Source organism: Zalophus californianus, chromosome 4 (assembly GCF_009762305.2).
Source record: "Zalophus californianus isolate mZalCal1 chromosome 4, mZalCal1.pri.v2, whole genome shotgun sequence".
NCBI classification, from domain to species: domain Eukaryota; kingdom Metazoa; phylum Chordata; class Mammalia; order Carnivora; family Otariidae; genus Zalophus; species Zalophus californianus.
This window is the reverse complement of record NC_045598.1, coordinates 186,884,243-186,909,362: the sequence shown is the minus strand read 5'-3', so window position 1 is coordinate 186,909,362 and position 25,120 is coordinate 186,884,243. Positions and strand designations below refer to the sequence as shown.

The 25,120-nt window shown below is 52.0% G+C and overlaps 1 protein-coding gene across 1 annotated transcript in view; it reads left to right on the top strand.

The window, feature by feature from the left end:
• The window catches only part of COL22A1 (collagen type XXII alpha 1 chain), a 247,474-nt gene that overhangs the window by 68,692 nt on the left and 153,662 nt on the right, over window positions 1-25,120 (top strand). Inside the window, exons 10-14 of the mRNA XM_027583883.2 lie at window positions 2,761-2,805; window positions 5,013-5,075; window positions 7,895-7,933; window positions 23,624-23,677; window positions 24,697-24,741. Of these exons, the coding sequence (XP_027439684.1) occupies window positions 2,761-2,805; window positions 5,013-5,075; window positions 7,895-7,933; window positions 23,624-23,677; window positions 24,697-24,741 (246 nt within the window). The remainder of the gene's footprint in view (window positions 1-2,760; window positions 2,806-5,012; window positions 5,076-7,894; window positions 7,934-23,623; window positions 23,678-24,696; window positions 24,742-25,120) is intronic.

Below are 25,120 nucleotides of genomic sequence, written 5' to 3'. Positions count from 1 at the left end.
TTCTACTGTTAGCAGAGCAAGTTAACCAAGCACACAAGGATGATAAAAAGCAGAGCTGTGCTGGGGAAGGTCTTGGGGGTTTCTGCCAGAGCCCACAGCCCGGGGCCTTGCCCTGAAGCCTGCGGTCATATCCCCTGCTGTACCTGCCCTCCTGGCTCGGGGCCAGCATGCAGGAGGTGTTCAGTGACTCTGCAGGGGGCTGGGCAGACAGGAAGGAATGTGAAATCACAGTGGAGTTCACTGGAATGGACACGCTTCCAATGCACTTGTCCTGGCTGGCAGGCTCCCTCCTCCCCCACTCCCTCCTTGCTCTCCTTCCCCTTCCCTCCTTCCTTTCTACCCAGAGAGTCAGACCTGGGGAGACAGGGAGCCCCCAGGAACTCTCAGTCAGGTGAGGCTGCCAAATGCTGGCCCAACTTGCTGAAAGGAGCCAGCTCAGCCTGGCTGTGAGCTGAGGCTCTTTCTGGGCAGGGGTGAAGGGGCGGTACCTTGGCCCAGTGCCCGCTGGGTTAGAATGAGACACGTCAGGCAGGGAGCCAGGGTGAGCACGCAGGGCTGGACCTCTGCCCCCCCCGCCCCGTCCCTGGGTTTTGAATAAGAACCCCAAAGGAGAAGGCTAACTTGTTGTGAGGTTTGGGGTACTAGCCGCTTCATGGACAGACTGCTGGGGCAGTGGCCAAAGCCAGTTCTGCCCCGGCCAGAGTTTTCCCTGAGCCAGGCTGTGCCCTGGGTGTGTCCCGCCGAGGCTCCTGTGGCCCCTGGCATGGGGGAAGGACCCCCGGGAAGGAAGTCTGGACTCAGGAGGTCTCTGCCTCCTGTTCCCATGCATCTTCCCACTCAAAGACCCCCAGGCCCTCCCCGCCCACGCCCACCCCCACCACACCACCCTGTGTGGTCACAGAGGGTCCCCAGTTGTCTCTGTAGCACCATCTCTCTCCGTGTTGCCCCCCCAATTTCCAGGACACCTAGAACCGCTGGTTTCTTGGAGGGGTCACGACCGTTCTTGTCTTTGGGTATTTGCATATACAGCATCTGCCTGGACCCCCTCCTTTATCTGGCTCATGCCTGCTCTTCTCTTAAGAGGTCCCCAAGGAATGTTTTCCTGAGCACCTTGTGGTCTATGTGATTTCCCTCCTCCCTCCCTCCAGCCCTCCCTCCCTCATTCCCCATGTAGCCATGCACCTGCTATTTCCAAGACCCCATGACCCATTCCTCTCCCTGGGCTGCCATCTGCCATAACAAGGATCACATTGGACTAAAAAATGTCTACCTGTTTTTACTTCCATAAGGTAAGTTCCAGATGCAGAGATTGGATCTTGACACGTCTGTATTTTCAGCCACTGATCGTGTGTAGCCCAACGTCATTAAATAGTGGTTGAACTGATGGATACGTGGATCAGGGTGTGAAGGATGATGGGCGGATGGTGGCAGGACAGCTGGGAGGGAGGGATAAAGGAACACACCCTCTCTTGCCGGCGGGACAAGGGCTCGCTCTTCAAGATGATCAACCACCTTACAGATTCTCAGCCTCAAACTCTGGGTGGCATCACCCAGTAACCCATTCCTTTATTCCTCAACCACCCCTTCTATCTGACAGTAAACAGTAAGCACCCAGTGTGTGCTGAGCACTGAGGTTTTAAGACACACAGCTCATGATCTTCAGAAATGCTTCAGTGTGCGGTCTGGCTACCGCGCCCAGGAGAGCCGAGGGGAGCTCGCACAGGTGGGTGGGAAGGGGGCCTCTTCTGCCTCCCACACGAAAGAGCTTCAACAAGCACCTCATTAAATAGGGCTGGCCTCTGTCTCACCATCTTCAATTCCATAGATGATGTGATGCACGGGGGCCCAGGAGATCTGAGTGTTCTCTCCCGGGAGGAGGCCACAGGCAGACTTGGCTTCCAGTGGTTTAAATCTTGGATTCAGTTTACAGAAAACTTCCATTATTCTCTTAGGTCAATGAGCCTCTTGGGACCATGTTTCCATCTCTAGACCCAAACGTGGTTCGTGTGAACTGTGTACCAGACATTCTGATGGGCACTATGTGGGGTCAAATACACAAAACATTATTTACCTCCATTTGCGTGTGCAAATGACATCTATGAATGCATTAAAAAAAAAAAGCTTGTTCCCGAACTAGCTAAGTACACAACCGCACTGGAGTGTTTTTAGCAATGGGTGGTACGCACACACAAATGGATATGGTGTCGCTTCCTTTTCTCTAATGTGAGATTTACACGCGTACGAGTGTATGAACTGTGTTACGTTGGTTTTTAGTGTGGCAGTGTTTACACGCACCCACAACTTAGCAGATCAGAATTTTTAATCTGGTAATTGGATCTTTCACACAAACAGCATGTATGTTAGAAGGTGAACGATGGTTAGAGATAGGTTACAGACATGCGTGGCTTTGGTGTTTAGTGACTACTAACTATGGGAACCATTAATGGGGCCATGTGATAGTTTGACCTCCAGGGGAAGCATTGTCAGGGAAAAAGTAGTCCGTGGGGTACCATCTTGTTTGTCCCCATCTTTATTCCACTGACAGCCACGTAGAGGTGACACCAAAGTGTCCCATGCAGTTGGAGTTCAAGAAGAGTGGTTCTTGGCTCCAGGAAACCTTGTCCCGCTTGCTGGCCATAGGTGACTCATTCAGAGACTGGCTTAGGAGCCTGTGGAGGGATAACCGACTGCTGAAGGCAGAGGGGGTGGGGGAATTAACTAGAGTCTCACTTCTTGTTTCTTTTGTCCTTCTTCCTTTAGGGTGAAAAGGGCTCTGATGGCCCCGTGGGACTCCCCGGCCCAAAGGTCAGTGCAGGCATGGCTCAGGGGCGCTTTGGGGCCCAGGTGAGCCTTTGCTGTGCTCTCCACGTGGAGGCGAAGCGTCGTGCTAGGTGACTAGTCTGTGGTGTTTGTTTCTGAGCCAGTGGTGTGAAGCCCGGAACCTCTGTTTCTGAAAACCTGAGCTAGAAGGGGTTGGGTGAGAAAGTCCTGCCTCCCATCCCATTTGCTCCAATGGGCTTTCCTCTCCGTGGTTAGCTAATTCTGTGCCAATCCTTTTAGGCCTCTATATTTCAGAAACTTTGGGGCTTGGGATTGTAAGAGTCTGTCTGTTTAGACTGCAGGTAAGGTTTCTTTAAGTTGCATGAGATTCTTTTGGCACAAATTTCCGAACTCACTTGTTGCTCAAAGCCAGGTGCCTCTTTGAGGGGCCCCGCTCCTCAGTCATACAGCCACCTCTCTGTCTCCATCCCTTCTCAGGTTATTAGCATTTACAGAGCTGGACAGAGCTGTCTTCTCACATCCTTACTTTGGTCTCAGAAAGCTGAGACCCAGAGAGGTGAGAATTGCCTGTGGTCACACGGGCGGGTGGAAGAAGTCAGCATGATCCAGAGGCCATTACCTGGTCTGGTGTTTGAAAGGGGGGCTGAGTGTGGTGGTAGAAACACCCTGAGGTGATACCTTTCCCTTCTCTCTCTCTCTCCCTCTCTCCCTTCTCCCCCTTCTCTCTGCCCCCACTCTGCTGGGCTGGGGAGCCTGGACACACACACACACGTCCCCGATGGGCTCCCCTCCCCTGGTGCCAAAGGAGAGCAGCTCGGGGTGGTCCAGAGTGCCAGGTGGTCCTTTCGAGAAGGAGCACGGGGGTTTCTGCCTCACTGAGCCCCCCTGGGCAGTAACCTCAGCTTCTCGGCTGTCAGAGGAAAGAAGAGAGCAGAGGTGTCCGGGGGTTTGTGGAAGTGTAAGTGGAGAACATTTGTCTGAGGCAGTAGTTGGTTACTGGTTGACCGCGTCGTGCTGTGGTTGGACAGATCCAGGGTTGAGCGGTGACCTTCACAGGGAGGACAAGGCAGAGGGAGGCAATGCTAGGGAGGGACTCGGACTCAGCCGCCCGGACACCAGCCTGGCTCCCTCGGAGACGATTTGCAGTCCTTGCCCTTTGGCCGCACAGGTCAGATTGTCCCAGTCCGAAATGAAGACCCCAGGGAAACAGCTGTGGCTCCCAGTGGCCCCATTTACCCAGATACAGCTCAGGTCTGGTCAACAGTCGTGGTCTGGTGACTCCAGGTGCCAGGGCCCGTTCTGGTGCAGGGATGTTACAGTGAATGAGAGAGCCCTGTCCCCAGTGCTCACAGGCTGGTAGCAAGAGAAGAGTGACAGAAAAGAGTCGGATCCCCTGCGGGGAGAGCCAGGGTGGAGGGGCCCCGGGGTCTAGCAGGATGCATCGGAGCTTCTTGGGATGAAGAAGGCAGAGGAAGGGCATGACAGACCAAGGGGGGCAGCAAAAGCCAACTAGCTGTTTGTCCTGAGAGTGTACAAGGTGGGAGTAGACCCAGATGAAATTGTATACCAAGAGAAGAGAAAAACAGACAAAACTGAGGGCTCCCGTGTTAGGCACCCAAGCCTGTTTTGGATTGGCTCATGGCATGGTAGGAGACTGCTCCAGTCCCGCACTCGACACTTGGTGAATTTTCTTCCCTTGCAAACACTGTTTTCTCCTCTGCCTGCCCTCCCTGTCTTCATGGACAGTTGGGAGGGCCCAGGGCATACAAATGGCATAATCAGGGGACCCTGGTTGAACTCTGGCAGCCTTCAAAGCACCTTCATGCTTTCAGTCTTATGTGCGCTCAGGACAGCATGCCCATTTCACAGAGGAAAAGCCCAAGGCCCAAAGAGTAATGATGCTCTCACAGTAAGCAGCAGAGCGGGGGTTTGAACCCTGGGGCTTCTCACACCCTTTCTGGGGCTGGACCATTCCCAGGCACAAACACATGGTGCGTTCTCCCACTCACTTACTTAGGATGTCCTTAGTTGTGGAATTAAGAGGTTGGGGAAATTATTTAGATGCTTCCTCCTTCTCCGGGGGTGGGAAGCACGGCCTCATTGCAAAGTTGGCAGGGACAAAATCAGCCGCTGCCGGAGCATCGAGGGCCAAGTGGGCAGTGGGCCGTCTGAGTGGGGGAGCCCCATTGGGGGACCTGACCCAGTGCTCCTCTCTGGTTTGCATCCTGCAGGGAGACATGGGAGCCACTGGGCTGGCTGGAGCTCCTGGACCCAAGGGAGAAAAAGGTGACATGGTGAGTATAGGGCCGGCGTGGGAGACCCCGGGCTTCCCCCAGGCGTGCACGTCAGCTAGAATGCACCAAACACCTAGTGGGAGCCAGACACTGAGCCTCACGCTGTCCTTGGAATGGAGCCCAAGCTCCTCCCTTGGGCACAGGAGGCCTGCCAGACGTGGCCCCTGCTGCCACTCTAGCCCTGTCCTGTACCACCCCTGCTCCTACCCCTGGATTCTGGGTGCCCCGATTGGCAGCTCGGCGTCTCCACACTGGCCACTTCTCACTGGCCGCTGCACATGCTCTTTCCTCCACCAGGAAGAATTATACTGTCTTTCCATGCCTTATTTCCCCCTTCCCTCCCCTTTTTGGCTGGCTCCTATCTGCCCAGATTCAGACTGAACTGTGTGTGGTTCTCCAGGATATCCCTGTGACCCCCAGGAAAAGCAGCAGGGAGTGGGTTCTCCCGTGATGGGGCACAGGGATTGGAGAAGCAAACACAACCTGCAAAGTAGCTGTCACAGTGACAGTGAAACGACAAAGCGATATCATTCTTAAAGAAGGAAAGGCAGATATTATGATAGCATGTCAGCAAATACAGAATATCAGTAAAGAGATAGAAGTTTCTAAAAAAAAAAAAAGACCCCAATGGAAATTTTAGAGCTTAAAATTATAACTGAAAGGAAAATGGGAATCAGTGGAGAGGCTCAATGGTAGGTAGGAACCAGCCTCCTGAAAGAAAGAGCCAGCATTCCAGCCACCAGATCAATAGTGGTTCTGTAATCTGAAAACTAGAGACAAAGAGTAAGGCCGGAAAATGAACTGAGCGTCGGAGAGTTAGCAGAATGCACCAGAATGCACCTAATGGGGCTGCCGGGAGGAGAGAGGAAAGGAGCAGAAAGTGTATTCAAAGAAATAATGGTGAAAACAAAAATCCCAAATTTGGTGAAAAGCAGTAATCTACACATTCAGGAAGCTCAGTGAACTCTAATCAAGATTACACAAAGAGAGCCATTCTCAGAAAGATTGTATCCCCAACGCCAGAAGACAAAGAAACTTTTGAAAGCAGCAAGAGAGAAAAAGGAGTCAGCGTGGACCAAGAAAGGCCAGTAAGATCCTTCACTGACTGACTGTCGGGGGTGACGGAGACCTGAGTATATAGCAGGATGACAAGCTCAAAGGCATCATCGTGATAGTGTGCAATCGGGCGTGTAACATGCAGGTGTGGGAATGGCCCAAGATTGGGGGAAGAGGGACTGGAACCAGGTAAGGAGGGGTGTGTCTATAAATCTCACCGGAAGAAGTATAAATTGGAAGTAGGTCATGAGAAGCTGAGTTGTGGATGGGAAACCCAAGAGCGACCTCTACCGAAATAGTTCACAAATATACAGTAGAAGTGCCATAAAGAGATTAAAACATAGCACTAGAAAATACTTAATGCAAAAACAAACAAACAAACAAAAGCCGTAAAGGGGAATAAAGGAGCAACAAGACAGGAGGCAGAGAGGAAAATTTAGATGGCATACATGAAACCAACTGTATCAGTAATCATGCTGTATTTTCAGGCTGGACATAAAAACAAGACCCAACTCAATCCTGTCTTCAGGAGACATACTTTGGATTCAAAGATGCAAATAGGTTGAAAGTAAAAGGATGAGAAATAGATATTCTGAAAATAGAAAACCGAAAAATTGGGATTGACTGTGCCAGTATCAGAAAAAATAGACTCTAAAACCCGACGTTAGCGGAAATGAAGAGGGGTGTCTTAGAATGATCAAAGTGTCAGTCTTTCAGAAATCAAGAACAGTTATAAACATCTGTGCACCTCACAAGAGTCCAAAATACGTGAAGCAAAAAGTGACAGAATTGAAGAGAGAAATAAGTAAGGCAGTGATGATGGTTAGAGACCCTAGTGCCTTACTAGTGATGGATAGAGTAGCCAGGAAGGTGGAGAAGCTGGGACTCTCAGACATCGCTGGTACAGAATGGTGCTACTGCTTTGGAGAAGAGTCTGTCTATCCTTAAAAGGCTAAACAGAATTACCGTGTGACTCAGCAATCCTCTTCTTAGATACATATCCAAAATAAATGAAGACATATGCTCATACAAAACCTGTAGGGAAATGTTCAGAGCAGCATTATTCATAATAACCAAAAAGTGGAAACAACCTGAGTGCTCATCACGTGGTGAATGGATAAATGGGATGTGTGTTACATTCATGCAGTGGCATGTGGTTCTGCGGTAGGATGGAATATTGATACATGTCCAGCATGGATGAACCTTGAAAACACCTTGCTGAGAAATCTCTGGGTGCAAAGCCAGCAGTAAGAGCCCACATATCGTATGATTCTGTGTGTATGAAATGTCTAGAGGAGGCAGATCTACAGAGACAAAATAGATTAGTGTTTGCCTAGGGCAGGAGGTGGGGGGCATGGGGTGTGACCACTAACAGGTGCAGAGTTCTTGCTCAGCTGCTGAAAACATCCTGAAGTTGATTACGGTGGTACGGTGGTCGCTGCACAACTCTGTAAATATACTAAAAACTGTTACATTGAATATTTTAGGTGAATGATACAGTAGGTGGATGATATCTTAGTAAAGCTCACAAGCGGAAAGATACAAGTGTAGTAATATTGAATTGTTGGAAAAATTAAATGGGGTACTACCCACGAGAATGAACACTCAACAACTAAGGGTTATCATCTCGTTTTGGAAGCTCGTTCGCAGAGCTGATGAGAAAGCTTCCGACCTTTGCAGACCCCAGGGCGCTGCTATCACATGTGACGTCATGCATGGAGATGTTCTGTCGTAAACCTGTGCCTCCTCCTTTCCTTTTCTAGGGCAGAGGGCCTTTTGTCCAAGGAGAGAAGGGTGAAAAGGTAAGCATTTCCCTTTTATCACTCCTCCGGGGGCTGGGTAGCTGGCCAGGGAGCAGGGTGGGGGCGGGGTGCTGCCTGGAAGCATCTGGGTGAAGAGAAGAGGTCTCCTGGGCAGAGCAAAGAGCCTCAGTGCAGGTGCTCCCCTGACTTGGGCAGTTGAAGCGGGTGCAGTGGGCCGCGCTGCCCGGCAGGGATGAGCATGAGCGAGCACAACACAGGGGGAATGTTTGTTTGGGCCGTGGGTGATTGACAGTGCTTGGAGCAGAGGGTACTCGCTGGAGCTCATAGGGAGCAGGATGCAGAGCTGCAGAAGGGTCTGAGGACCAGCGCGCAGGGCGGTAGATATCCGAGCATGTCCAGGCCTCGTCGGCAGTGTGGGGAGGCATCGAAGGGTCTGTGCATGGTCAGACATGCTGGGAATGTTTGAGTGTGACGTGCCAGGTGGGTGTGAGGGGAGAGCCCAGAGGAATTTGGGGAATCGCCAGAAGACTTGCAGAAGTTTCAAGGGGAGATGGTGAGCAGCCGGACAAGGCAGGCAGCCCCGTACGTGCTCTCCCCAAATACGAATGTTGTACCTTCTTTTACCTTCATCATAAGCAGGACAAGCCCAACAGATCCTAGGACATAGGTTCCTTCTGAGGAGGAAAGCTTTCTGGCGTTGTTAGCCTGTGAGGAGAAATAAAAATCAGAGTGTCACTAAAATGCTGTTTTTCACTCCCACCAGCTATTAAAAATGTACTTTCCGTGTCCCAGGAGAGACACCCACAGGACTGTCGCACATGCGTCTGTGCTAACTCACATCTCACCAGAGTGCAGGCTCAGAAGGCAGCGCAGATGGACCCTGGAGGATTTTCCTCCACTCCTCATGTAGGGCTGCACGTTCAGGTGCCTCTCTGTTCCATTACCGTGCGAACAGCTTTCACGTGGCCAGCCCGTTCTCTCCCAGTAGGTCCCCTCTCATTGCGTGCTTTCACTCCAGAGATGTACTCTACAGAGCTAAATCAAGGATGCACAGAAGTGCCTACCCCATGTTTCACTCTGTGTCATTCATAAGTGAGACTGGAAACAACCACGTGCTGTGGAGCGGGCAGAGGGCGAGCTGCGTTATCGTACAGCTAAACGATGCGGCGGCACTCACGAATGCAAAACCACATTTTGACAAATAATTAATGACCTAGGAAATGAAAATTATAGTTTGTTAATTTTTAAAGCACATGGGAAAATACACGGTATGACCCCAGTTTGTGTGTGTGTTTGTGTGTCTGTGTGTGAGACAGAAAGAGATTGATTCTGGAGTGGAGCCCCTTTGTTAAACAGGGTGGCCATGTTGACGGTATTTATTTTCTCCCCTACTTCTCTGTGTCGTCATTTATTCCACAGAGAACTTCTTTTTTAGCCCTATTGGAAGCACAGGTGCGCGCACGTGCGCGCGCACACACACACACACACACACACACACACACACACACACACACACAGTAACTCCTACACAGGGATACAGAGCAGTCTGAGAAGCTGCGGGATGGACACACAGCACAGTGTGACTTTCCCATCAGTTTTCCAGTCTGGGTCTCCTGACCCCTGAGACGGGGCTGGTGGTGGCCACCGTCCGCTGTTCCTGTGTGGCGTAGAAGCGCGGCACCTGGAGTCTAGGTGCTCAAGTTCAGCAACTGCTTTTAGCTATTGTCACTAGCTTGTAGATTCCTATGGGCCCAGAGCACAGGTATTAGCAGGATACCCAGATATTCCTGTCAGGATTGGGGCTGCTGGAGCCCTTGAATCCAGGGAGCTGGGTCTGGGTGATGCTTGCTGGGCGAACCAATGTGTGTCTCCTGGACCAGCATGTCCTCTGACTGATGAGCTGTCCTCCCGTGTTGGTGTCACCAGGCAGGAAGTGATGGGCCTCTTTCTCCTATGAGCGGCAGGTGCATCTGGGCCTTATCTGTGCTGGTTTAGCTCAGAACGGGCAGCCTGATTCTCCTGGAGGGTGCAGGCCCCTCCCTGGTGGCATGGATCCTTGCCTGCAGGCCCACAGTCGGGACCTGCCAGGTCACGGCGGCAGCCAGGGAGACCTCCTCACATCCTCGATGCCGGCAGGACAGATGGGCAGCCGAACAGACGCTAGCACTTCCAGCACTGTCCTTGGTTGACTTTCTCTTGCAGTTGAATATTTTTAGCAAAGTTTGAGTCTAGATTCTGCCACATATTAGCTGTGTGATTTGGGGTGAGTCACCTCCCTCTCTGGGCCTCTGCTTCTTCATCTGTAAAAACGAGGGGGTGGGATGAGATGATGCATAAAGGCCCTCGCAGGCGGCGGCTCTGGGATTTGATGATCAGCCCACCCCAGCCTGAGCCCCTGGGGCTCTCTTCTGTAACTTAGAGTCTTCTGCTCCCCGTTACCCCTTGAGGATGAGGCGAGGCCTGTGTAGGTCAAGGGGACTGATAGAGTCCACAGGAAAGAGAAGGCCACGGTGACTAATGCACTTGGACAGGGTCCAAAAAACTGGCTTCCCCACTCGAATATTCTCTCCAGAGAAGTTGCCTTGGGCAAGGGGATCGGATGAACTGGAGCCCAGGGGGCCCAGGAATCATATTTCTCTGATTGTGGTTGTGTGTCTTGTATTTCTGGTGTGTAATTAACCACTGAGATGATGTGTGTTGCACTCCTTGAGGGCCAATGTGCCCATACCTTATGTCTCATGATGAAGCCAGCACTTTAGAGAGGGCGCAACTTATGCCCATTTCACAGATGGGGAGAGCAAAGCTTAGAGGTCAAGTGACCAGCCCAAGGTCACAAGTTAGTCGGATGATGGGAAACACAAACTCTGGTTACTACTTAAGTGAAGGGAGGCTGCGGGGCTCATTGAGGCTCCCCTTCCCCAGCAGCGGAGGAAACCAGCTCTCAAAGAAGGTAGGTGACTGGCCCCAGGTCACACAGCTGAACAGCTGCTGGAGTGCTTGGCCTCCTGACTCTCCTTGGCTCCCCCATCAGATGCCCAAGACCACTGTGTGGTGCCATGTTCCTGGGCTGCTTCTGCCCCTTGTCTTGGAAGCTAGCCTCTCTGGTTCCCATATTCACTGTGGGGTCCTCGGGGCCAATCTCCCCCAGTGTTTTAATATAGATATATATATGAAATCAGGCTAAAGTAAGGGGGACAGCCTTTTAGGGGATGCTGCCCACAGCCCAGGCATTGGGACTATAAAAGGAGAGGAGAGGAGGATGAATCTCCCAAGCCTCTGGGAGGCAGCTGACACTAAGTACGCGCTTGCTAAACGAGCGGATTGATGAGTGGATGTCTGACCTCCGCCATCCAAGACTGAGGGCCAGCTCGACCCAGGAGGGGTTGCTGACTGCAGAATCTGGCTCCACCTCGTGCTAACTGCATGTCTGTCCTGGGGCGACTCTGAGCGTCAGTTTCCTTTTCTGTAAAAGGGGAAAAGGGAAGTATCCTGGTTCTACCACATAGAACTAGGTGAGACTAAAGGAGAGAAGGTGCGTGAAGGGTTTGATGCAGTGCCTGGCCTAGGGAGTGCTTGAGCTGGTGATGCTCTGTTTCTGTTACACCCGTAATTTTCAGTCACTTTGCAGCTGTCTTAGTGGCAGTGATGAGGGTGTATAGCCACTGCCCTGGGCTGGTCGGGACCATTTCCAGTGGAGTCAGAGAGAGCAGGGAGGGGTGACGACCTCTGTGCCCTCCGTCCTCAGTTCTTCCCTGCAGAGATTGACCAGCACAATGAGATGCTGGCATGAGGGTTCCTTCCGATGGGCACTGAGCCATGGACGTGAAGTCTGTAGCATTAGCCGGATCGTGAGCCCCACTGGTAGAAAAAGACTTGGGAACAACAGAGACAAGTCCAAAATGTGAGTTTCCGGTGAGCATCCTGAGGGTCCTTGGTGCATCCTGAGGGTCCTTCTGCTCTGGGGACCAATGCTGCCAGGGAGGAAGCCCTGAGCTGCTCGGTTGTGTCCCTTTCCTGGGCCCATAGCGCCCTCTGGTGTCTGCAAGCCAGCGCGTCCGCTCCAGTTTCTCTCTGCAGGCCTCTTGCCCAGTGGGACTTTGGGGACATCTCTGCCTCTTTTCCTTGCAAATCTGGCATCTGGGAGGAAGGAGGGAAGAGGAAGCCTTGGTTTTGTGCTGAAACGTGGGCTCAGGTGATGGAAAGAAAGCAGGTCTGGGGAGCTGGGCAGACATGGTTTGGATCCCATCTCTGCAGTGGCCGGGTGATCTTTGGCTGGTGTCTCTCTGAGAGCTTCAGCTTCTCATCTGTAAAATGGGAACAGGGATACCTATCCTGTAGGGCTGTTGTGGGGATTATAGGAGGTTGATATTGAAAGCACCTGGCTTCGTGCCTGGCACGTGATAAGTACGTGTAAAAATCTGTCCCTTGTCTTTCTTGTCTTTTTCTGCTAGAAGATTTTGCTAAAATCCATACAAGAGTGAATGTGTTTCTTTAATAGACAGCACTTAAGTACCCAGTATGTGAGAGAGGAGGTTGGGCCCCCGTCCAGGCGCTCATTCACCCGTTCTGCAGAGGAGGCGTGCTGAACGCAGTCATGCCATCCAGAGTGTGATTCTTCCTACTGGTCCCTAACGAGCCAGGTTGTGGCCTCCATTCCCCACGCTGTTACGCACACTGAGGACCCTGCCTGGGCCTCAAGGGACGGAGGAGCAGGGGATGGTCACATCAGCACAGCGCCCTGAGGGTTTCCTAGGATACTTGGTGTTCTACTGTGGGGGGTGCTAAGAAATGAAACCAAAAAAAAAAAAAATGTCTAGGAAATTTACCATGAGCATAATTCATATGAAGGGAGAAACAGAAGCAGAAACAAAATTACCACAAGCTGACTCTGTTTTTTTATAAGAACTCTTGACAACTACAACAGCAACGAAAAATGGGAACAACCTAATGGAACATCACATTACAGCAACCAGATGGGCACGAGTGAAAATTAGGAACACCTTGCGATAGGGAGCTAGGCATGCAACATAATGCAAATGAGATACAGCCTAGGAAGCCCATGTGCTTGCTCATAAAAGGACGTGCGCGCAGGGCAAACCACCAGCACACTGGGGTGGTGGGATTTGGGGTGTTTCATATGTACTGTTAATTACTCATCCTGGTGTTACAACGTCTGTAAGCATTTAACCAAAGACTAAGTCCTAACCTTAACATAATGAAAATCCTTTTAAGTATAGGATCTTCACAACTGTTTATGCAGGAAATCCCAAAGTGGTGTGATTTTGGAAAAAGCACCCTGTCTCCCAGCACAGGGGTCTGCCGAGCACTGGATGGCAGGACAGCTGGTGGGTCCAGAAGGCAGAACATGGCAGTGGCTGAGAGTCAGGCTTTGGGACCCTGGTGCTGCCCCCTCTTGTGCCATAACTGTGGTGCATAGGGAGGATTCTCCACAGTTCTTGGTGCCTCGGTTTCCTCACCTGCACAAGGAAGATACTAGAACCAACCATGTGCTCTCCTCAGGCGGACGTGAGGGTCCAGTGAGGGGATCCGGGAAAGAACTTTGTTGGCACCTGCTAAATAATGACTTGGGCAAGCATTAGCAGGAATCGGGTGTCAGCCATCAGGGCCCCAGCCTTTCCCTGAGCACGGTGATCAGTTCAAGCACATTATCCAAGTTAGCTCAAACCAGACAAACTCAGTACTTTTGTCTCGAAGCCCAGAGACGGAGGTTCTTTCCCCTGGGCCCACGGCTGTGAGGACGGAGCTTGACATCCCTGCCTCCATTTTGCTGCGATGAAATGAGCCAGCTGGAGCCGGGTGAGGTGACCCTCAGAGGTTGGGCCTATTGAAATGGATCCTTGTAAGTGATATTGCTGAGTGATCCTGCCCGCAACCTCTCCAGCTGCTAAGATACACGACGCGATGCATTTCCCGCCAGTGTTTGTCCTCTTTATGACCAGCAGCTGGTGTTAATATGGCAATTAGAGTGGGGCTGGGGTGTGGGAGGGGGCCTCAGGCAGGAGGGGCCAGGACCAGGGCGGGGAGGCTGGGAGGCGGGACAGGGTTCCAATTCCCTGGAGTGGAACACAGTAGGGGGGAGATAGGGAGAGGATTTTCAGCCCCTCCTCAGCCCCGATCACGTTCTATAGCTAGCAAGGGCACCTGAGACCTACAGGGGATGAAATTGGGGCAGAGTGTCCTGTAAAGCCATGCTTGGGTCAGCAGCTCAGCACTTAGCAGTTGGTAGAAGCGAAGAAACTCAGAAACGACAACCACCAGAAAGTCCTTCCTTAAGCATTTCCACAGAAATCCATATGGCAATAAATAAAAGCTCATATGGATTTTGTGCTCAGATTTCACGGTGTGATGCACCAGAAAAAATATAGGAGCAAATATGAGAAACTCAGCTGAATTTTATTGGGCTGGCTGGCTGGGTAGCAGACAGAGTTTTAGGTCACACAAACATCAGTTCCTTGTCTTTTATGGTTTTCTTCAATCCTTGCCGGGATCATAAGCCTGACAAGACCAATGTGGTAAAGGAGGAATCTGAGTCCAACAAGTAGCCCAGATGCTGCCTTCTAGAAACTTCAGCTGAATGTCCTAAAGAGGATGCCAGAACAATGAGCAGCAAGCCTGAGTGTCCTACTGAGTGTCCTCACGTAGGAGAGTCTTCATGGGCTGGGTCATCACAAAGCTAAAGAAGATGCCACATGGAAAACTGAGGAGAGAGTCCAAGGCCATCATGATAAAATTAAGAAGGGTTGTTGGGAAGCAAGGTTCCTAGTGGTCAGCAGAGGCAGCCTGGTCCCCAGGTCTGAGAAGAGCAGCAGGTTCTGCACATGCGCCCTGGAGGACAAAGCGGGGCCCTCCACTTTGCTGTGGACCATGAAGCATCCAGCCTCTCAGGAAAGGCAGCTGGCTTGAGGGACACTGGGGGCCCACCTGCCAAAAAGTCCCTTCCAGCAGTGGGGGAGGGCGCCTGGATTTCCTCCATTCCAAAGAACTGTCCTCTGGCTTACACTTGCCATCCTGTTGGAAGCATGCATGTGCGCGTGAATTTGCGTTTGATTGTAAAATGCTGTTGTGACAAATCCCCTGTTGACCACTGCTCAGCGCCACGCGTTATGTGACAGATAAAGTCCACGTGTTTGGAGTGCACTTCATACCTGCTGTGATGGGGCCCCAAGAGATCCTTCCTCTGCATGTCTCTTTCCAATTCTGGGTTCATATTTCCCGGGGCCTTCTCTCAGTATTTCTCCTGCTGGAGACTGGTTTCCTCCTTGTGCATCCACCATTGCCCTCTGCCTCTTGAAATACTAGGGATGCTCCTGACCCAGGAACCTTTGAGCCCTCATTCACGGAGCCAGGTGGTCCCAAGGGCACCTTCTCATTCATTCCTTCCAGTGAGCACAGGTGGAAGGTGGCATTCTCCCCATTTCGTGGAAAAGTCACTGATACTTGGAAAATACACACATTGATGTTTTCCCTGTAAGAACCTATGGGAAGAGGATGATGTAGTTTATAATATCTCTGGCTTGTTCAAAATCCTACCAGCTATTCATTTAGGGACAGGCAGGGCTCCTGGGGACTGGGGAGGGGACAGCAAAATAAGGGACATGAGCCTTGAGGTATGATTAATGCAACCTATTTGCACCTGAGGGCAAAAGTGGGGTGCTCAGAGGATGAAGAGTGTCCAGGAGAAAGTTGCTCTGGCCGCTGCACAGCTGATAGGGCAGAGCTGGTAAGACCTGGAAGCGATATTCCCATTCGAGCCTGGTCTGAGCTCACCGAGGGCCCTTTCTGTGAGGCAGTCACAGCAGTGCCTGGAGACCCCCCTGCAGGGGACAGTCAGACCAGCTCTCACAATGGCACCCCTCTGATGCCAACGTGACAGACACACCGTGGGCTGTCTGCAAAGTAAAAGGACAGATCCTTCCCCCCCACCCCGAGCTAGTTCTTTCTTGGGTGTCTTTCCAGGGCAGGCTTTATTTGAAACTTTGAGATGAGATTTCATGGGGTCTTTATAGAATGGATTGCAGAATTGGTGGGGAAAGAAGAGAGTGCCAAATAGGGATTTTCTTCCTGGTGCCTCTTTTCCAGACCAGGGCCCAAAAAAGGTCTCCAGAAACCACAAGGTGCTTCTCTACATCGGGGGTTTCTGGTGTAAGTGAAAAGTGCAGCACAACAAGGGGTAGTGGGCACACTTTTATTCCACTGATTCTTTCTGAGAGAATGGGATGCAGATATTAGCAGTAGGAGCTCTGCAGAATTCAGTGGCCAACCTGTAGTGACTTTATATGGAGTGGTGTGGTGACTTGGTCTCAAAGAACGTGCCATGTAGTGGAAAGAATCATAACAGCACTTACTGAGCTCTTGCTATGTGGCAGGCTGTTTAATTTAGTATCAGCCTCCTGCAACCCCTTAAGGAGTCTGGGGCATGCCCGAGGTCACAGTGACCCACTCCGATCCATTGCATGGCCGGTGCCAGCTCTCTGCCCTTCCCTGAAAGCAGGGCTGGTATCTGGGAAGCTATGAAAACCATGTCCCTGGTGGGAATCAACTTATTTTATGTAACGACTACATCGCAGAGCTTCTGATCCATAAATTATACATGTGTGTTTGTATGTGTGAAACTTTTAAGATATATTTATGCCATTGCCTCTAGCTCTGGGTCTCTTTCCCTTTGCTCACGGCTGGCTTAATCAGCAGCCCCATCTCCTATTCTTAGCCTGTGCATTAATGTGCATTATTCATGGTTATCGAGTTGGATAACTGTGGTTGAAGGCCTTCTATTTTTATAATAATTAAAGGGTTTCGGGGAAAATGAGTTTAGCTGCTTATGTGCCCTCAAGTAGCCTTGTGGGGTTGGGGGCACAACGCTGAGAGAATCATGGGGGCCGCAGACTCTGTCCATGGTGCTGAAGGACATGTTGATGTTGGGAAGTTTTGAGTTCATAGGATCTCACAGCCCTAGGCAGAGCTGGAAAAGGAATGTGTGTACCTTTCCCCACCTCTCTCTGACACTCAGGCACTTGCCAAGCCTAATGGACCAGTCACAGGACCTAGGGCTTTGTACAGGAGGCGGAGAGTATTTGTGGGAAGAGCAAATCCTGGGCTGCTGGACAGTGGGACGGGGTGGGGGAAGGGAGGCTGAGGGCGTGGCCCTGGACACAGACTGGCGGCTTCTGACCCTGCTCAGCCACGTGGCAGCTGTGGACCACCATGCAGTTCCTCAACCCCTTAGCCCTTACTTTATTTGTCTATAAATTGACAACTATACTACTACTCGTCTCAGAGGGTTGCTGTAAGGACGAAATGAGCTAATGAAAATAAATTGACTTATATTTGTAAAAAGTGCTCATAAATGTTAAGTATAATTACCATTACACCAGCGTCGTGTTACATTTTTTTATACACCAGATGACGTCTTCTGTGTCCTGGGCATTGGTGAGGTCTTATCCCCAGGGACAGAGGACAGCTGCAAGATGTCGGGGTCCTGCCTTCCCCCCCCCAGGGGGACCTCTGTAGCTCTGCAAGCCTCTTGAAGCCTGGAGAGTTATTGGAAAATGTGCTTCAGGTGGGCTGATCACAGTATGGGGTGTCCTTTCCTTTCCTTGTTTCTCGTAGAATAGTTTGTAGAGCATCTGAGATTATAACAGTACCTGGTATTTATAGAGACCGTGGACTGCCAGGACTCACGCACATGCTATTTAGTTTGGAGGTAAATACCACTGCCCTCATTTTATAAGCATATTAACTGTGTGATCAAGAACCAAGTGAGTTTCTCTCTCCATGTGTCCGAGCCAGGAGCTGTACTCATGTTTTCTGACCCCACGGCCAGCATTTATCAGTGCTGAGCCGTGGTTCTCAGACCTGACAGCATCCAAATCACCGGGAGCGCTTATTAAACCAGCTTGCTGGGCCCCACACCCAGAGCATCTGGTTCAGTGGGGCTGGGAGGGAGACAAGAGAATACGCCTTCCTAACAAGGCCCAGGGGATCCTGATGCTGATGCTGCTGGTCCAGGGGCCACATTTTGAGGACCACTGCCCAGAGAACTCCTCAGACCCCACCTGCAGGACCTCCTCTGTCTCTTACAGGTGAACTGCAAGGGATACTAATGTGCACCTCAAGGGATGAAGCGATCTCTTTGTCAACATTTAGAAGCCAAGCCCTGATAGTTAATTAACCAAAAGAACAGGGGAAATGTCTGCTCTCTCTTTTCTCTGTATTTTGCCCAGTGAGGTAACTCCATAATTCCTGGAGCTCTGGTTCTGAAAGTGGGCATGGGCAGATAGCTACCGCCATATATTACCCTCCTGGGCGCTGCCAGTGAGACCGTGGAGGCAGTTTGCGTGTGGGGGTATGGGCAGAGAGGTCCACCTTGACGAAGCGTCAACACCCTGAGTATGAACTGGGGGAGGCCCCTCTTCCCGAAGCCCTGGTCATCTTCTGTAAAGGGCTTCATATGCATCACCTATTATCCTCTTGATCTGGGTGACTGCCTTTTCACAGGTGAAGAGTGGAGGTTCGGATAGTTTGCCCAAAATAGCAGTTCCTGATGCTTGTGTGAACTTGCTTGTGTACGCAGCATTTCCCCAGGCGCTGTCTCCAAGCATCTACCGGCCATCTGGAGCCAGAGGCACAGTTCTTCTCACGTTACCTCTTGCACAGGTGAAGGAGCTGAGACCTAGGAGGGGAGGTCACTTGTTCTGCGTGGCTAACAGGTGGCAGAGGCTGCATGGCAGTCCAGACCCTTCTCCCCCAGTCTCCTTCCCTTGCCTTCCCTTCTCTCTCCCTTTCTTCTTCCTTCCTTCCCTCCATTTCCTTACTTTTGTTATACTTTATGTGGATCCTTAGCGACACATATTCCCTTTAAAAATCCCTCTGTGCCTGACTTGACCAATTCCTGGAGCAACTCCATTCTTCTCCTTTAGTTGACCCACCCCATGGGCTGGAGAATGTGTTCCTCATTCTCAGAACTATACCAACAACTGGCATTTTTAATTATGTCCACACCCTTTTTCCCAATCTGAAAGCAGCATAGGTCTCCATGAGATGAGGCTCAGAGAGGGCGGGTGAGTTTCCTGAGGGGATAGAGCTTGCAGCCCTGAGCTGTAACTTGCCCTTTGCAAAGCTGCTGCAGGCAGCCAATGGGGAGCCCCCCTGGGGGGTTTGGGAAGGTGTATCATAGGGCGTGGTGGTGTTCTGGGAGGCCAAGCTGAGGTGATGCGAAAACATGAAATATTTGGTTCAGGTTGACAGTTTTCATAAGAGCAGGAACCCGTCTAATAAATGTCTGGATCTCATGAGGATTTGCAAGTGGAAATTTTCAGGGTCTTTTTTTCAGTGCTGGCTTGGTTATCCTAACCATGTAAAATAAGATTGAAAAGAGATGCTATTCTCTTAAGACAGAGGAAATCTTCGCCACTAAAGAGACCTCTAGTCAGTTTCTTAGGCTACAAAACAAGGGTGGCCCATCCATCACAAAGCAAAAGTGACTGCTGCTTCCAAACCAGTTTGCCAAGACGCCCGTGTCCTCGGGAAGCACGGATCCTGTAGCTATATTTGTGGTCCCTATTTACAGATGAAGACTGGGTATTAGAGCATTTCACTAACTAGGCCACGGCCATTAATACTAAGTGATGGAGGGTTTGAAGCCTCAATTGGCTGGCTCTCGAGACCACTGTTTTTCTACAACGCCCTGCTATTCCCTGTGTCCCTGGGGGTTCATACCTGCAAGGCTAACTTTAAAGTCCCTGCTGTCTCCCTTAGGAGCCCACAGGGCTCAGGAAGGGATTGAAGCAGACAGCACCTGGGGGGTCCTGTGCAGAGCAGGCTGTGGTGACAGGGAGATAGGTGCTGGAGCCCTGATGCCCCACCTCTTGGAGCTCCTGTCAGCGAATGAGACAGATTCATCCGGATACATGTTGGGCATGTATTGGGAAGTGCCAGCAAGGCTGGAATGTGACAACTGGGGAAAGGGAAGGTTCCGGAACTCTCTGGAGTTCCCTCTGGCATTGTCTCTGGTCTCCTCCCCGGCCCCCTTTATCAGACGGTCCTGGGAACTCCAATGCCCTGCTGCCGTCCCCCCTTTATTCCTGAGGCAGGAGCCCACCAAGACACCCCTTCCCCTGCCTTCAGCTGCAGCAGCCAGAAGACAGACTGGCCTTTCAAGGACCCGCCATCTTAACTGGGTAACCAATACCTAGAGGGAGCTCTGCACCATGTCCCGCAATAGGCCTGGTTGTCGGGGGAAACACCATTGAGGGCATTTCCTCCAAGGAGGTCTTTACTCTTCTCAGACATCCCTCCTTTTGGGAAATCTTGAATTTAGCCCTAGAGTTATAGAGAAGCAAGAGTTAAGTAGGCTGCCGCCCCTGCCATCTGCAGATGTCCATGCCATCCGCTCAGATCGGTACAGGACGGGGCAGGGGATAAAACTTGGAGACCAGGCAGCTGGGGAGCTGAGCCCGCCCTATTCCTGACCACCAGCGTCCTGGCCTGACTCGGGGCGCCCGCCTCCAGGCAGGCAATTGAAGGAGCTCTGCTGCTTTCCTGGGCTGTGAGGCTGAGGGAGAGGGACGGGGTCCCTGGAGAAGGGCAGTGGGGCTGGGCTGAGTGTGCAAGCACGGCTGCTTGCAGTGTCAGCGGCCGTGTCAGCGGTTGTGTGGGCTCGAGAAGGCCACGGCCCTCTGTGCCCCGGTGCTCCAGATAGACTAGGGATAGAGACGCCTGGCCTGCAGGACTGCGAGCATCCAGTGACTCAGCGTGTGCAAACGCTGTGGAGAGGCGGGTCCCGGGGCCCCGAGTGGGTCTTCTGGGTATAGACCCTGCAACTTTGGACACATGATGGAATCTCTGTGCTTGCATTTGATAAACTATATGAAGTGTAGATCATAGTTGCATCGTTCTTGTCGGAGAGTCCTGGGACAAGTTAGAGGCACCCTGCAAGGCACTTACTCCGTGCTCGATGCGTCGTGCATGCTCAGTGAGGACGGACTTCTTGGAGCAGCCTCTTCAGTGTCACTTGATTTGTGCGATTATTAACATCACTGTAATATTGCTGCTAGTTCTGCCATTCTTAGTGCTAAGGAAACAAGGCGAATGGAAACTCAGAAATCACTTCTGCCTGTCTTGGGTGCCTGCTTCATCTCTGGACCCTTGAGTTCCAAAACAGCCCACTGGGGAGGCAGGGCGGGGAGTCATCCCCCTTGTGTGGTTATGTAAATTGTGGCTGAGACACCGCCTATTGGGCCAGCCCCTCCCTCGAGGATGCCACCGGAGGTTTGACCCCAGGAAGCACCCAACTCCCATTGGTGCCGAGGAAACCCCGGGTCCCTAACATTGAACAACGCTTCCTGTTGTGGAACATCCATAGCTTTCTCGCCTGCCCCTTGTATCCAACCAAGGACAGCCACAGGTACCTGAAGACCAACAAGGAAGTCGCCCTCCCAGAATCGCACCTGAGTACAATGCTTGCCCACTGGAGACGGTCTCATCTTTCCTTCTCTTAGTCTGTAAATAACTCTCCTTTCCAGCACTTTCAAGCCCCTGCCAATGGCAGCCTGGTCTCCTTGACACACGTGTAAAAAGGATTCGGTTTTGCCCATGATGAGATGCAGAACAGCCTAGGCACGTCTCCCTGTGTGTGCACTGAGCCACTGTAGTCCCTCACACATTCCGTGGCCAGATTGGGTGGGTAGGCAAGGGCACTGGACAACCACCACCACCAAGAAGATTCAAGGCTTCAAGGAAGCCTGCTGTAAAGGATGCTGTTTAACTGGGTTTAACTCTGTATTTCACAAACCTATTTGACTGAAGAACCCCCACCTTCCCCCAACCCCTCACAATTTAATTACACATCAAATTGGTATCATCCAGAGCAACTTTGGCAATGTTACATGGAGCACTGCGGAGACATTTAATACTTAAAAAACTTCACAGTAGCTGTGATTATTCCCATTTCATGGAAAGTGAAACCGAGCCCCCCAGACATGAAGTCCTTCGCCGCAGGTGGCCCTCCTTCCGCTAAGTGAGGGTGGCAGGACCTGGCATTCAGTCTACTGGGTCCTTGATACCTCCCTCCCCAGGCTGCCTCACCTGGAGACATCCCTTCTGGAAGCCTCACGTTCACCAGTCCCTTCGGTCTCCAGGACTAGAGCCTCCTGGTCCGAGTCTAAGAACCAAACACCACTAAGCAGCAGATGGGTGTGTTGCATGAGCACAGGCACCCCGTCTGCACTGTGAACTTGCTCCGTGAGGGCGGGAGGGTGCATCTCCTGTGACCCGCCGCCCCCCCCCCCCCCGCCACCAGCGTATTATGTGCGTGGCACACAGGGGACGGTCTCATTTCCCTGCCACGAGTCTGCCTGGGCAGTGTGGTGCCGCCTACTCCCTCCGTGATCGTGGGCAGGACAGCTGTGCTGACCGCGGGCTGCCGGAAGCCTGGGACTGCCCCGCCGCTGAGCGTGTGCTGCATTGCCAAGCGCTTGCTCACCTGGGAGCGATGCCGCTGCTGGCCTTGTTGTCCACACAGGGGACAGGCTGGTGACACGCACGGCCATCCAGGGTGGCTGCATATGAGGTCCCACAGCTAGAAAGGTGCAGAGCTGGGATGCAGACTCATGTCTGACATCAGAGCCGCAGTTATCTCTCTGTCTTTTCCATATCACACTGACTTAGAAGGAATGTTGCATCCATGGAAGGCACTTCATAGAAATTGTAGAAGTATATCTGTGTGTGCATGTGTATGGACACACGCACGCGTCTTCATTTATAGGTGAACACTGGAAATGTACAAGGTCTGACATGCCTTTGAGAAAATGGCGAGACCTATCTCGCAGGGTTATTTGAGGACTGCATAAGGTGGTAGAAGCAGAAAACATGATGGAGCACACAGTGTTTGCTTATTATTACTTACAGATTCATCAGTTTGCACATGCGTTTGAATGTCCAATAACCTCATTTCACAGATGGGAGAGCCTGGAAAGAGACATTGACTTGCTCAGTGTCCTACAGAAAATTGACAGATAGGGGAGCCTGGGCTGGAGGTCTTGGCAGAATCCTTTGATTTGAATTGAATGGTGTCAGAGTTGGACAGGAGCTCAGAGATCCTGGAGTTCCTGGGTTTAAATGCCCCCCATGTGCTCTCCAGGATGTGTGTGGAAGACGAGCAGCCTGGGCCGTGTCCCATTTCCTCCCCACAGCTGCCACATAAGTATGCCTATCACAGGCTTCTGCATGTGATCCATTAGAATGGAGTGAGCACCAGCTTAAGAAATCCTTCTAGACACCTGTTGCAACCCAGTGGTGCTCAGCCAGGGGCAAGTGTGCCTCAGGGGACTTGTGACAGTATCTGGAGACATGTTTGGTTGTCACCACTATGGAGTGCTACCCGTGTATAGGGCCAGATGCGCCTGGACATCCTGCAGTGCCCAGGATAGCCACCCCAACAAAGGAGCATCAGGCCCAGTGTCCATCCGGCCCAGATTGAGAACGCTGTGCTTTGGGTATGACGTTGAGCCCGGAGCAAGGAAGGGCCACGCTGTGAGTTGGCGGGGGAGGGAGCATGGGGCTGGCAGGTGCGTACAGACCCCTGGGGGTCTTGTTAAAATGTGGACCCCGACCGATGCGGTAGGTCTCCAGTGAAGCCTGAGAATCTGCACTCCCTGTGCTCTTTATCCTGCACTGATTGATGCTCTCTCTCTCTCTCTCTCTCTGTTGTAGGGTTCCCTGGGCCTGCCCGGTCCCCCTGGGAGAGACGGCAGCAAAGGCACGCGGGTACGTCTGCTCCCACCGCCCTCCCCACAGGCAGCTCCTGGTCAGAGCCCGTGTCCTTGAGCGGGGCGGCCTCTGTTGGGGCCAGGCGTGAGCTGGGGCTCGTGTGTGCCGGGACCTTCCCAGGTCCCTGGAGGTCAGCCTAATCATATTAACAACACCAGCCGCAGCGGTTGCCATGGGCACGGGAAGCGAGTTTCTCACTCAGTTGACAAGCAGTTCTGAATGGGAGGTCTTTGTTGTCCCAGTGCCCAGGCCTGGAATGAAGTCCAGACCCAAAGTGGGGGACTCCCCCAGGTCCCTAGTTCATAGCTTGAGGAGTTGGGGTGGGACCCAAGCAGCACCCCATCCCCTGCATGTGGCCCCCAGCCTCCCTCTTATCAGCTCCCTGACTCCACCTCTCCACTCCCTGGCTCTGAGTTGGAACACGCTCCAGAAACCCAGGCCAAAAGTGATCAACTTGGGCAGGGCAGTCTACACCAGGGCAAAGGGATCCTCCTCACCAAGAACCCAAAGAGAGATCCATTCTGGGTGTTCCCTTGGTGATGTTTGCCACGTGTGAGCAGGCCTCAGAGCGGGAGCCTTGACCGTGAGCACCTTCCATGTCTGCAGCCTTTAGCGCTCCAGGACAGGAGGTCTGGGGTGCAGAGCAGGAGAGAAAGGGGGGCTCCATACTCCACAGACCCCTCTGGCTCCCCTCCCGATGGCCAGGCTCCTCCATCCCGAAGGCCCTCCTTGTCACTCCAGTCACTCTGCTTTCTCCACTATTGTCTGAATCTGGTTCTGCTGACCCTAGCAGCCCGAGTGAGGGGGGTTGAACTGTGACCCTTGTAACGAAGACCAGCTCCTTTGCTCGTGGGACATCTCCCAAGGGCAGCCTGGGTCTCCTTTCACTGGTGGTTACTTTGTGTCTGTGATGGGTTTTGCGTTCCCGACACGGATGCCCCCGAGGCTTGGGCTGCCCTGGTGTGCCGGGGCCTGGGTCACACTGGGTTCTGATCAGCATTGTGTTGTGTGTGCAGGGGGAACCAGGAGAGCCGGGGCTGCCTGGTGAGGTGGGCATGCGGGTAAGTGTCGCTTTCCTCCGATGTCTCCAGGGGATAAATCTTGGTGCAAAACCAGTGGCTTTAGGTGTAGAGTAGGTGCACATGGCTTCCCGCCCCACACTTAACGCATGCACGCTTGTATGTATATATATATCCTCACGTACGTGATTTTTCCTGAATTCTTACAGAAGGTGAATCATACCAAACTCTGCTGCTTATCTTTTTCATTTAACAACAGATTAGAGACGTCTTTCCACATCTATTCTTTTAATCGCATTTCGTTCCATGACATGGGTGCATCATAACCTACATAACCTTTTCCCTATTATGGCCCTAAGTGTTGTTTCTAATTTCATTTTTCACTAAAATCCATACAGCAGTAAATGATGGCGTATTCTTA